Below are 13006 nucleotides of genomic sequence, written 5' to 3' on the forward strand. Positions count from 1 at the left end.
CGGTGGGGCCGCTCTTAGGAAGCGCCGCACCACGTGAGTTCGGGGAAAGGCTCCCGGCGCCCAGAAAGGGCCGGTTGATGGGAAGGCGAAACCGAAAGCGCCGTCCGTGTCCCCGCCCCCACACTGCGGGAGCTGTGGCAAGCGAGGAAGCCTCGGGGTGTTCGGCTCTTGCTGCACGAGCTCCAGCACCCTGGGTGCGGTAGGAGTCCATGGAGGGCATGGAAATCCCCAATGTGGCCTTTGGCTCCGCTTCCTGTGCCATCTGCGTTCAAAGAATACCTTGCAAGATTGTACAGTCGTATCTCTGGCTGTTAATTTATTAACCCAGATTGCCGTCCAACAGACGGAGGCTTGGAGGGCTGCGTACAAACAGGCAGCAGCTGAGGGTTTTAATTGCTCCTGCTGTTCCGAGAGCTTTCATCCTAGTATATAGCAATCGATATGGAGGCTTCGTTATCTCTTGTTTCATCCTTATAGCAGCTCGCTGCCTTGTTAGGACATGTAGGGTCATGTTGGTTCCCATTTGCTTTGTGAACGGTCTGTAAAGAGTATAAACCTGATGGGGGGCTTTTTTGGTTGTAGTTTGTATCTCTCGTTGTCCTCAAACAAGGGAAACTTGTTAGCTGGTAGAAGAAATGGGTTAACAGAAGTTCTGCTGGTTAGCTTTTGGTCTGGTAGCCCTAATTACTGGTGTGAATGTGTGTTCTTGATATATCAAATGGGTAGGAGAACGGTAGCTAATAGATTGTGAAACCATATGTTAGTAGGGCAGGGCACAAAGCACAGCGCAGTGCTGTTGGGTTCTTTTCCTGTTATTTCTGTCTTTGCAGCTGCGAAACCCAGTGAAAGCGTAAGCACTGTTAGTAAAAGTGCTGGAGAGCAGATGTCAGCTCGTGTAGCAGTGTGAGAGTGTCCCTTTTGACTTGCTTTTCTTGTTTTTTCGCCGTTTACTTCCTTCCTTTGAACCCTCGTCTTATACAAAGACAAACTGGCATTGGTGGAGTGTGGTTTTTTTCTTTGTCGAACGAGATTTGGCCAGTATACATCCATTATGAGGACAATAATGTTTGTCTCTTTGAAGTAGCAAACGGAGCTGCAGTAGCAGGCCTTCCAATTAAACCAACAGAAGCAATACCAAAACCCGATCCGCAATCCTATTCGGCCACATGAAAAATAGGCGCCCTGTACAGGGAGCAGAAAGGGCAGAGAACAAGAGTGATCTGCATGCTGTGTCTGCCCTCCCCTCCTTTATTAACTGTATTTCTCATGACCTCTAGATGGGCGGAATCCGTTTTGTTAGTAGTAAGATGGTGAAAAGAGGTCAGGGTGGGAAAGCATGCGGTGTTGGGTCAAGTTTTGTTTGCTGCTGTTGGAGTCTGTGTTGCTGTAGTTGAGATGCGTGCTCAGCCAGAAATGGTCTCAAAGGTCTTTTTCTACTTAGATAATAGATGATGCAGGTCTCTGTTTTACATTGAAGAAATCCACATAAGCTCAAGTGTCCGACTTAAAGCCTAAACCTGTTTTTATTCATGCTGGTGGTATCAATTACAGTTGGCTATCAGACATACATACACAATTATCATTGTGTAGGTTAAAGATCTCTATGTGATGCTTTGCGAGGAGAAACGTGGCTCTACAGTTAGCTTTGAATCCCTGTGGCAGATCAGCTACAGAGATGTGTTTGGTCATTTAATATCTCATCTGATATTTCAGCAGTGCCCAGAATGGATGTTTCTCCTTTCCGACACATGTTGCTCACTCATGTCAATGGTCTGGGTGAGGGGGGGAGTAAAGAGAAATGAAACTGAAATCTCACTCTGATGCAGAGGGATTGCTTTCATCTCAAGTGCCTGTGTTATTCGTGCTTCAGCATCTGCGCCTCACATGCTTCCTAAGTGTTTGTGTGTTCTATGGACTTGGTATCAGCTGTTGATGTTGCACACAAGTTAAATCTGCACAAGGCTGCACGCATGAAAGGCAATAGCCCTGGAACTGCTATTTTGTTATTCAATTAAAAGAACATTGAGGGGATCATACTGGGAAAAACAAACAAATGAGCCAACGTAAGTCTATGCCAAAATAAGCCAAATGAAATGTTCTTCAAAGGCGATATAAAACTAGTTATCCTGCCTTGGAAATGAGTTGCTGTTAGCCGTGTAATGCTGTTGTGTATCACTGGCTGTCCTGTGGTTAGTGAATGCTATCGCTCTTGTGTAATTGTTCTTTGGAACTGTTCTTCCCAGCCTGCATTTACCAGATAGTATCCCAACTTTCCTTAGTTCAGACCTTCTGCTGTGGTGGCAGCCTGTGCTCGAGGTAGTTCATCTTTGGGGTGGGGGGGAAATAAATCCTGCGTGTAGTTGAACTTGTAGGGATGGGAATCTTCACTTTAAAACTGAGGGTATACAAACTGATGATCAAGGAGACTCTTCAGTGTAATAAACGCTGGTTTCCTTGAGCACCATGAAGTCTTCAGTTGTCCTTAAATGCTGTTATCAGAAGCTAAAAGAACTTCTGTTATTATACTGCTGTATTTACAGCTATGCTAAGGTCAGTAATTTGGCAGGTAGAGATTGGTACCTACTGGACCCCACTGGGTTCAAATGACCTGCAAGAGGGGATGGGTTTGTTTTATCAGTGTGTGCAGCAGTCCAGGGTGTCTGTGTGTAACCTATAGGGATAAAATGCCTCTTCTATGTGAAACTGAAAATAGGTGTCCCAAGAATAGCGTTGTAATGGTTTCCAGGAAATAATGATTTACAGCGATGGCAGAAAAGATATTTATTATGCTTCTAACCCATGGAGCATCCACGCAGTTGCTTATTTTTCCGCTCTGTGTACTTCAGTCAGTTGAATAAGGAGAACTCAGCTAGGAGGAAAAAAAGAGGACAAGATCAGTCTCAGGGCTGAAGCTGCTCTTCATTCAAGAAGAGCTGCACATCAAACCTCAAGGTATCTGCAGGATCATCTTGATGGCTCTTAACACTCTAAAGTATTTTCTCGAGTCCATTACAAAATCCAGTACTGCTCTTTTAGTGTAGGAACAAGTTCCCAAGTAAAGTGATGCATCTAGATATCAATTTCTGTGCTTCTTGTTGGAGTTTTGCTTTTGCAATGAGTAGAGGAATGGAAAAGAGTTCAGCAAGGCTGCTGAGACTGTGTTAATGAGTAGGATATTCTGTTCTGCTGCAGGTTTCGCTCTTGTTCTCTGCATTGCACAGTGCTCTTTGACACCTCATGGAGAACATTTGTTGCTTTAATAGTAACTACTTTGCTGTACTACAGTACAAGCACCACCTGTTCACCTGGGTAGGTTATGCTGTATGAATTTGGGCTAGTAAACTCTTCATTTCCTCCTTTCTCTTTTAGCGGGGTATGCAGAATAGAAAATGGATATTATCAACAAAAACAGTCAAAGAATCAAACCACAAGTAGCAAACCAAGCTGAAACAACACAAAAACAACAAAACCCTTTTAAAGCTCTTTTCTCCCCTAATTGTTTCCAGCAATCCGCCTCCCGTTTAGCAGCAGTGAACAGCTTTCCTAGTACCCTTAAAAACTGCAAGTTGGTTCTATTTAACCTTCCAAAACTCTGGGCAGAATTGGCTTAAAAAAAAAAGGAACCCAAAAAACAACAAAAAATACTAAAAATATTTGGAATCTGATGGTAAAAGTGAAACCAACTGTTCTTATCGCTGCTAAAACAGGGAAATGCCAGCTAGCGCGCATAGGTCACAAATGCTATTTAGAAGGTCAGAACTGTTTTCATGTATCGAAACAAACCAGGACGCATTTGTTGTTTGATTTGAATGCTTGTGGCTCACTGGCCAGGAAGTCACACAACTTCATATCAGGCAACACATCCAAGTGTGCTGCAGCGTCTTGTCTTTGTTAGAGTAGGAAATATCTGCACCACTGGTTCAGAATGTAATAGTGCTAGTGATGGGTGAGCTAGTATTCTCATAATGGTACTAGTGGCCTTTCTGTAACCAGCCTCTGTGTTGCACGCGCTGTTTAAGTGTTATCAGTGGAAAAGTTTACGACATACGGCTGTTTCGATGGCTGTGGGACTCAGATGTTCTCTCAGCACAGCGTAAACACTTGGAGACATTGGAAGGAGGTCTGATGGGGAGGGTGGATCTGTAGAATCATTTAAGCTTTTTTTAAAAAAGAAAGAAGAAAACGATATTAGAAGTAACCGAAATCCCTCCGAATTCATGGAGGATTGTTGTGGATTATAGCGCGTGACTCGTGTGTTGAGTGCTTAGGTTAGTTAAGCTTATATTTAGGTTTGCTAGGGACCCTGTGAGCTTATGCCAATGACTGTGTGTTTAAATATGCAGGGAATAGGTCTGAAGAAAGACTGAGGTTAAGCCTAGCTTGGTAATATCAGCTGCTGGAAAAGGGAACAGTGAAAGATGACCTAAGTGCTATAAAGCCTCTATTCAGTTTTGACAGGTGTTTTGCTGCATGTAGGAGAGAAGCACGTCTAGTGAAGATCTTTGCTTCCTTTTTTTGTTTTTAGCAGTGTTTGGCCAAACAAAATCTTAGTTACGTTGCTGTTTCAAACTATCTGAACAGGGGAAGAGAGGCAGGGAGATGTTAGTAACAGTATGTAAATGTTCAGAGTGTAATATATCTCTAAGGTTACTCACATTTTGGAGACTGGGATAAATACAGAAGGAACGTAACCTTTGACTCCTCCGTCTGAGAGTTTTGAGACTGAAAAATCAATATTAAAGAAGTTAAATAATGCCCATTGATTTTATTATTTGTTTGGAATTGATTATGCTGCAGTCTATATAGTTTTAAATGAGACACGTCTGTGATTAAATAAGCAGCCATAAAATGGGGGGAATTCCTGTTGTTAGTGTCCAGGTTCAGGTCTTAGTCTCATAAATGACTGTGCTTCTGCACTGAGGTACAATACAACAGTTGATAGAAGAGATCTTGCCCAGGCTTTGAAGAGAGAGGACCATGCTAGAACTCCCAAAGCCTTGTACTTCTGAGCCTCTACATTTTGGTTCTGCAAGTGTCTATCACAGCTTCAGACATGTCTTTTGCTTGAAATTAAGCAGGCACATTGTTTTTTAGAGGACTCAAGCATTAGGCCAAGTCCCCTGAATTAAAATGAAGAAGAAAAGCATTTGCTGCCCCAAAGTATCTTTGGGAAGTGTAGGGATTTGCATCCAAATGGCCTTGTATTATTTGTTAAAGAAGGCTCAGAATTATGTGCATTATCTAGAAAAATCAGGTTTTTGTTTTCTTTGCTTTTTGAAGGGATCCAAGCTCCATCTAAAAATGGCTTGACTTGTAACCCATACAAGTGCAAGCCTGTTTAGAGCTTGTCTTATGTAGCCTTTTGGAGCTAATCTATCTAGCTGTGTTTTCCAGTGTAGTTACCGGGGTAACTGCTGCCTCATTGTGAAATGAAAGCAGGCCTTCCAAGCTGTTAGGGAAATAAAGAGTTGTTTGAAATTGGAGAGACAACTTGGTGCAGTTTTACCCAATTATGAAGCTGAAGAGCAGAATGACTTTTCATCTCCTTTGCTATTCTGAATACTGAATTTTGGAGCGTGCTGGTCAGAGATGAAATCCAATTAGACTCTTTCTAACTCAGTATCTGCTTCTTAGCTTCTGTTAAATGTTGTTGTTGTAGCCTCTAATGTAACCTCTAAGACCGTAGCTTATAAAATGAAGCTGTCTACATGACAGACACATCAAACATTTCTAATGAAGATGCCAATTTAAGAAGGCATCGTGATCTGTTCCCTTCTTCCTCTCCCCAAATTGAGTTGCCTCTTGGCCTTGAGGCTGCTTTCCCAAAGGGTTAAGTACAGAAACGATGCCCAACCTTCATTCGGCTGACAGCTGTAGTGTTTGCCAAAGGCCTTGTCTTTGGGTATGTCTGGGTACAGGTACTTCAAAGGGTTTTCAGGAACGTTGTCTGCCATGATAACTTTGTAATCTCGCAGTATGTCAGCAAAGGGCAGTGCGGCTAAGCGGCCTTTGTTGTAGGGTTCCACCGAATGGAATGTTACTTCTCCTGTAGGAACACAAGGGCAAGGAGCTGCTGATTGCTGCTAGGTCAGCATCTCTACTTGGAATGCTTTTTGTTTTTCTCTTAAGTTTATACTGATACGGGTTTTACTTCTTGTACCAATGTGAGTATTTTTCAAGGTGTTCTTCCTTCACGTGTGGGTACAGAAGTGAAGCCTGCAGTCAGCAGGTTCATCCTCTACTGCACCTATTTACGTTAATATAAACAACCGAGAGGAAGACTGCAGAGCTTTGGTTTGCATTTCAGTAAGTAATACTTGTTTTTCTCCCCAAACCACAATATACATGAACTTCACTTTGAAACAACAGCAACAGAAAAACCACTTCAGCCAGCTGTGGCTACAATTGTACCACAGGGTTTGAGCTTTATGTTATTAGTGTTTTTAATTGCACTTACCGTTTTCTAACTGATCCACCCAAGTAAAGGTAATTCCACCCAGGTTGCTTTCACTAAACCTTAATAAAAATGTTCCCGGCGTCTTGTCTTTGAGCAAAATCCGTTCCTTCTCTTTGCTTACAAATCCCATTACGTACCTGAAGTGCAATAGGAAATCATGGTTTTACTTTATGGAAAGTATGGGCTCACTTCTGCATTTCTAATAGATTCAGGAGTTCCCTTTTTGCAAAGAGATTAGAAGATCATAAGTGGGGAGAAAGAAACTCAAGTGTTTGACTCTTTGCAAGTTCTCTTCTGTTTAGCTAGTGAAGTAATAAGGATAAAGCAGAGAGAGGTCAATACGTGGCTGTTGTCAGTTCTTGCTCACCCATCAATCCAAAGAGGAAGAATGTGTTTTTTAATTAAGTCCAGAATAGCTTCAAGCCAAACCCAAAAGGTAAAAGACTTTCCAGGTAGATGTTCCTAATGGGGAAATAAATGCAAAAGAAAAACATGATGAGAAGGTTCTTATGCTTTAAAAATCATCTGGTATCTGTTGGAATATATACTTGACTATAGTAACTGTTTCTAGTATCTGTATGAATGTTGCTAAATACATCTTAGCCCAAGCTTTAAACTCCAGGAAATACTATTTTCATTGTGAAGCTTGTAGACTTCATTTGGATTTGCTGGGCTACAAGACTCACATATGGCAAGTGAGAATCTCATCACTGGCATCAGTGGGACAGAGTTAGGTGTGTGGATGTTTGAGAGGAGTCTGTGCTTTTACTTTCAGAACCATACCTTGCAGAACTTTGCCCAGGAGAGCTGGTAGTCACTGTAACTGACCTGTTGCCCTACGAGTAAAATAGAGAAATGTGAGTCTATTTTTCTGGAGCCTTGAAAGAGATATTGCACATCCATACAGCTGAAAAGTAGCGTAGCCCATCCTGGTTTGGAGAGGCTTGTTAAAGGGTGTGTGCATGGGGAAAGCATGCAGCTGGCAGATGAGTTTTGTATGTCTTTTTGAAGCAGCTGTTGATGGCAGCCTGGGGATTCTTTGCTTTGTGTTGTCTGGGACCTTGTTGTGCAACACTGTGCTCAGTTTTAGTTTCGTTCCAAATGTTATTTCTCTTGGCCATTGCCCTACCTGGAGCTTCCAAGTTTTCAAATGCTTTCTTTTTTTCTCATGTTAGAATTCTAACTGAAGAGCAGTGGTGTCTTTCTGCTCCATTATCTAACAGATCTCCAAGAAACCATTAGGAAAGGCACCCATTACTAAAGGAAACTGGCCTTAGCCTCCCAGCTTTGAAAGCAGTGAGAAGATTATGTCCAGTCTTAGACAGGCACTTTAGTTCTTGCCTGGCAGTAAGGGTTACTGTTACACCCTCAGCTTGGAGTTTCTTGTGGCTCACAGTATGTTTTAAACTAGTTTCTCCTCTAGGAACAGGCAATGCTTGCTTTTATTCTGCCAGCCTTCCCCTGAGGCTGCTCCCTTCTGGAGGAGTCAGACTGAAGCTTTCTTTTGCTTTTCTCCCTGAACTTGCAGCCACGCAGGGCTTCTTTCCTATGTTGGTATCAGTAAAAGGTGGAACCCGGGACTGAACCTGCCCCAGAAAACAGTTACTTAAGAAAACCCCAACAAAACACATTGCTGCCACCAATAAGGCCAAAATCCCATAAGCAAGCAAAAAGACTTCCTTTTGATAGCTGATGCTGGAGATAACGACTGCTTGCTAAGGAAACAAAACAGCGTTGAACGTGACTCTGATGCCCTCTTTAGCTTAGCAACTTTGGCATTAAGAAGTTGAATCGCTTTGTGGTAAGAATTAGCTGATATGTGCTGTTATTTGGAGGAAAACAATGTCACAAGGGTATTTTTGAAGTCAAGGGTGGAAGTGAAGGTCATGCTTTAAGTCATTACTTTTGACAATCAAATAAAAGAGCCCCCAGACAAACAAAATCTCAGTGTTTTTATGAACTTACCCATAAGTTTCTCTGCCAGCATATTGAGTTGCTCAGAATTGAGTCCACGGCCAACATAGGATGAAAACTGCCAGCTTAGTACTTCTAAGAGTTGACTTAGAGTGGCAGCAGGGGGATTGTTGAAGAAAGACAAGTTCTGCAACAGAATGAAGGCCATGTTTAGACTATTAGCAGCTATGGAAAACCCTCCAGGCTTTCAAAGCAAGCAGCAAGTGCTTAAGTAGAAGCCAGAAGCATTTAAAAATGACCCAAAGAATCCCCCAAATCCAACAAAAAATCAAAGCAGGGGGTATGGTGGGATGGAGAGCAGAACAAACTTGGACAAAGATACCTTGGTTCCTACCTGGTTGCTAGCAAGCCTAGAGGGGGATGCTCCTGGAGAGAGCATGAGTCTGTATACATCTTGGGTGATAAAATACCTTACTATGCTTCTGATAGCAATGTGTGCTAAGGCTGTGCAAGTATGCTTAATGCCTGTCCAATAAATGCAGATACTGTGTTCTGCAGTTTGCAAATGTGGTAACAGCGACTGAATATGAAATCTGTGCTGTGCCAGGAGGAGGTAGGAAATAATGATTCTGTTTTTTGCTCGGATTAAAGCTACTAGATGGTGCTACCTGGCTCTTGCAGTCTTTTCCCTGTTAAAGCACTAGCTCTTCTAAAATGAGGGCAAGCCACTTTCAATTACATTATAGACGTGACTGGGTCTACTTCAGTGGTTTTGAATTGTATCTGTGGAATTATTTTGTGCTGTGCATTATTTTAATCAAGCATGCTCAAGAAAGATGAAGCTGACCCGGGAAAGTTGTGAAGAAGGGCCTTCACCTTTCCTTAGTTTCTGAGCTATTACTTGAGCCTAAAAAATGAAGGCTAAGAGGCGTGTGGTTTTACACCATGGCAGGGAGAAAAAGAGCAGATAACATAGAAGTATGATGTTGATAACTGCGTATTTGAAGAAAATAAGCTGTGTTAAGGGGGGGAAATGGCCTTTTATAAAAGGAGAGTACTTGGCAACTGAATAATTAGGAGTGTGAGAATGTAGAAAGCCACTTTTTGCTTACTGAAGACCTACCTGAGGATCGTTGGTTGATAGGTTGTACCAAATGATAGAAGCCCATGCGTTGGGTAACTGGCTGACATTGGAAATCATCACCACAGGCAAAGAACTTGTCTGGCGGGGAAAAAATGAGCACAGTAGGTAATGACAATGCTGTTTTATTTCTTGTCTTTTAGCTCTTCCTTGGTCTCCTGTCCCCTCCAAATACTGTACTTAAGCCTGTACTTTTCCAGCAGAGCAGAACGAACTGCAGGTAACTCCTGTCCAGCCTGTTTTTCAAGGGAAAACATAGGCTTTGGCAGGGTGCTCAAGTTTTGGGTTAGCTCTGCCTGGGCATCAAGCTTACCTTTTAGCTACATGAAAGCTGTAAAGAAGAATGGCTGCTTGACTTTCTGTACTTGGAAGAGTTTGTCATGGTAGCGTTGGTCACTAAATTGGTTCTAATGGTCTGTTTTAGGTATGCATATTGCTTGCAATTGTTGTTGTGATATTATCTAATGTGTTAATTTATGGTGTTTAATGGAGACATGTGCCTTCCAGTGCGTATGATACAGATCTTTTTGTCATTGGCTTAAATGGAGTGTATGACCTTTAGATCAGCCTGTATTTCAGCTTCTGTATAGAAGGGCTAAGAATGATGCATGAAATCTATGCAGCCTTCTATGGAGTTCTGGAAATCTGGCACTGGCTTATGGTTACTGCTGAAGACAGCATCTAGGATAGGTGAGCATTTGGTTCGGCCCAACAGGCTTGTTCCTTGTGAGCCTCTGGAAAATGCTGTTGGTTCTCACCATAGAAAATCTGTCCAGGTTATACTCACTTCCAGATTGATAGTCAGGCCGTACAGGCAGACCTGCGTTTCGAAGCTGATAGAGTGCAGCTCTTCAGTCACCATATGAGGGCCCTGAGGAGAGAAAGTAGGCAATAAACTGTGAGTGTATGCTTGGTGTTATACGCCACCTGGGCAATCCAACTGCTGAGATGACACAACGCTGCCAGTAAACACATCTCATCTCTAAGCAGAGCAGAAAAAGAAGGCAACCCTTTGTTTAAACTCTACATTAATTCAGGTCTCTGGTGGATTTTTTTCTGATGACTCTCAAACCGAAACAAAATGAGCAGCCCTGGATGTTCTTAAAGCAACAGTTTCTTTGCTTTCAACTTGTATTGAACAACGTGGTGGTTTTGCACACGAATGTAACCTCCTTCAGGACGCATACAGATGCTGTACCAAAAGGTTCTGTGTAGAGGAGAGGCTGAGGCTGCAGGAGGTTCTCATCCATCTGAATCGTACAGCTGGCTTACAAAGGGAAAACCCAGCTCAGAGCTGACTGCTTTGAAGCGAAATGCTCATCCATCGAATGAAATGTTTTAACACAGGTTGAATCAATCCAGCTGAAAAGGTTTGGTAAACTTCCCTTCTCTCTGCCCCATTACAGTTGGGAAGAACCTGAGATTTTTAGATAAAGAGATCTAAGCCTAACAAATGGAGATCATGAATATGCTTATAGCTGCTGTTAAGGAAATGTTTATGCTCTTAAAGCTTCCAGGCGTTGCTTTGACCAAGGAGGTGCCCTGGTGGAGGCAATGAGTGAGCAGTGAGCCACATGATAGCTCCTGCATCCTAATCCCTCACTGCCCCATATGGTTGGGATGCTGCGGGTGGCTGCTGCTCGGTCTGACGTGTCATACTGAAGCGTAGCCACACGAGGGAGATACCAGACTAGGAATCAGACGAAGATCAGTCGGGGAATTTGGTCCTGGGATTATTGGGGTCCTTGGGATTATTACTTCCCGCTTTATACTCTGTTTCAACACATAAACTCGAGGTATGCAACTGAGGTTTCTGAGTACATGTGAAAGGTTCTCACCTTGCTCTTTAAATCACATGATTTAATAACATTGAGTCTGGCACTTATAAAAAGAGTATATATTTCAATATCTATTCTACTTCAATATGGTTGCTGTTGGATTTAAATAAAATCAAGCCTGAAATACTTGGGAGAGTAATCAAAACTACCACCTAATATAAATGCACCAACCTCATTTCCTTTGCTTCCAGCACTTGATTTCATTTCTTTCGGCTGCTGTATAAAGCAAAACAGAAATTATGTGGCAGAAGATCTACAGATGAGTACTTAAAGAATGCCAAATGTAGCCATGATGCTCTTAGTGCAATAAGGATTTGCTTTGGGTATACAAATACACTGCGATGAAGGCTGTGACTGTGTGCCTTGACAGGTCCATTCAGTGAATGGCCTTTTGACAGGTACTCTCAACCACAAGAATACTGTGAGAGCGACTGCTTTGAAAGCAGGGCTTGCTAAGACATTGGAAAAGCAACAGAAGCAGTTCTGTTGGCTCTCGAAAGGACATTAGCCTCAGGCATTGGTTTCAATCAGATCTGAAGCATTCAATTATCTATTTCACCTGGACAGTATTTCCCCCTCCGCCTTTTGTTTTAAAATAAAATGTTTCAGTGTGATTCAGCATGATTAGTTTCTTTCTCTTCTGGCATTAAGTAGGGTTTGTTTTGTAATTACAGTGAAAATACGCTCTCATTTTATAGCAGCATTGAACGTGGTACAGGGGGTGTAGGAGTAAATGGGCCTTTAAGGGAGAAGAAAATGAGTGTAGATTTGACAAGAGTACAGTTCTCCTTGTGTAGCTTTTAAAAGACATCTCGTTTCCTTGCCAGAGATGCATGGCAAGAAAAGAGCAGACAAGCTTACCAAGTGTCGGAATTCTACTGACAGGCTCCCATTTGCTGACTCATCCATGTTCATGGCTTTCACATGTGTTCCGCACAGAACGAATCTGCGATTGCTATGGAGAACATTACACTTAGGCACTCCAGTGAGAACATATTGGATAGCTGAAGGGACTCTCCTGTTTTATTTCCTTACCTCACTGTTGAAACGTTCCTGAAATAGAAGAGGGGTAGAGGAGGAAACAGATGATGAATCAGAAAATGTGTACGCTGTCCTTGCTCTGAGTAATGTGTCTCGAGACTGCATGTTTTCCCTTATCTGTTGAATGTATGCTACTTATATCACTGCAGTTGTTGGAAAAAATAACTATTATTTCTGATTCTAGTTATTTTATCTAACTATTTTTCTTTCCCCTCTGCCATTGGAATGATGTATGGAAATGGAAAGCTGCAGTACATGCTTTTTTGATGTATTTGCTTGCATGAGTGTTGCAATAGAGGCCAGCGTAGATGGGCCTTGGAAGGCTGGTGGTACACTTACATGGCTTCTGAAAGGAAGATGCCTTCTCTTGTGCTCTTTACCCACTAGGTGTTTGTCTTCCTTCTTCTGGCCCAACGCCTGTGCCCGTGCAGTCAGGAGCAGAGTGGTTTGTAGGGTGCTAATAGAAGCATGAAAGCCAGAGCAAAGGAGAATGGTGGGCAGTGAGGAGCTGGATCAGCTGTGCTGATTCTGGAATTGTACCCTCATGTTTTTTCATGCTAGGGGACTCTCATCCATCTGTAACCAAGCTTGCTCTGGGGTCCAGTCTGTTGTATA

At 42.5% G+C, this 13006-nt stretch overlaps 1 protein-coding gene and 1 long non-coding RNA gene across 3 annotated transcripts in view; one reads left to right on the top strand and one right to left on the bottom strand.

Moving 5' to 3' along the window:
- LOC140254598 (uncharacterized) overlaps positions 1-13006 on the top strand; it is a 52218-nt gene that overhangs the window by 1012 nt on the left and 38200 nt on the right. The gene's annotated exons all lie outside the window — the stretch shown is intronic.
- The window catches only part of STAT4 (signal transducer and activator of transcription 4), a 31823-nt gene continuing 21659 nt past the window's right edge, over positions 2843-13006 (bottom strand). Inside the window, exons 11-23 of the mRNA XM_072341258.1 lie at positions 12386-12403; positions 12212-12305; positions 11522-11566; positions 10300-10383; positions 9495-9593; positions 8423-8558; positions 7241-7293; positions 6825-6919; positions 6458-6594; positions 5855-6046; positions 4656-4722; positions 4049-4157; positions 2843-2869 (exon numbers count right to left, since the gene is read on the bottom strand). Coding sequence (XP_072197359.1) covers positions 2843-2869; positions 4049-4157; positions 4656-4722; positions 5855-6046; positions 6458-6594; positions 6825-6919; positions 7241-7293; positions 8423-8558; positions 9495-9593; positions 10300-10383; positions 11522-11566; positions 12212-12305; positions 12386-12403 — 1156 coding nt within the window. The remainder of the gene's footprint in view (positions 2870-4048; positions 4158-4655; positions 4723-5854; positions 6047-6457; positions 6595-6824; positions 6920-7240; positions 7294-8422; positions 8559-9494; positions 9594-10299; positions 10384-11521; positions 11567-12211; positions 12306-12385; positions 12404-13006) is intronic.

This window comes from Excalfactoria chinensis, chromosome 7 (assembly GCF_039878825.1).
Source record: "Excalfactoria chinensis isolate bCotChi1 chromosome 7, bCotChi1.hap2, whole genome shotgun sequence".
NCBI classification, from domain to species: domain Eukaryota; kingdom Metazoa; phylum Chordata; class Aves; order Galliformes; family Phasianidae; genus Excalfactoria; species Excalfactoria chinensis.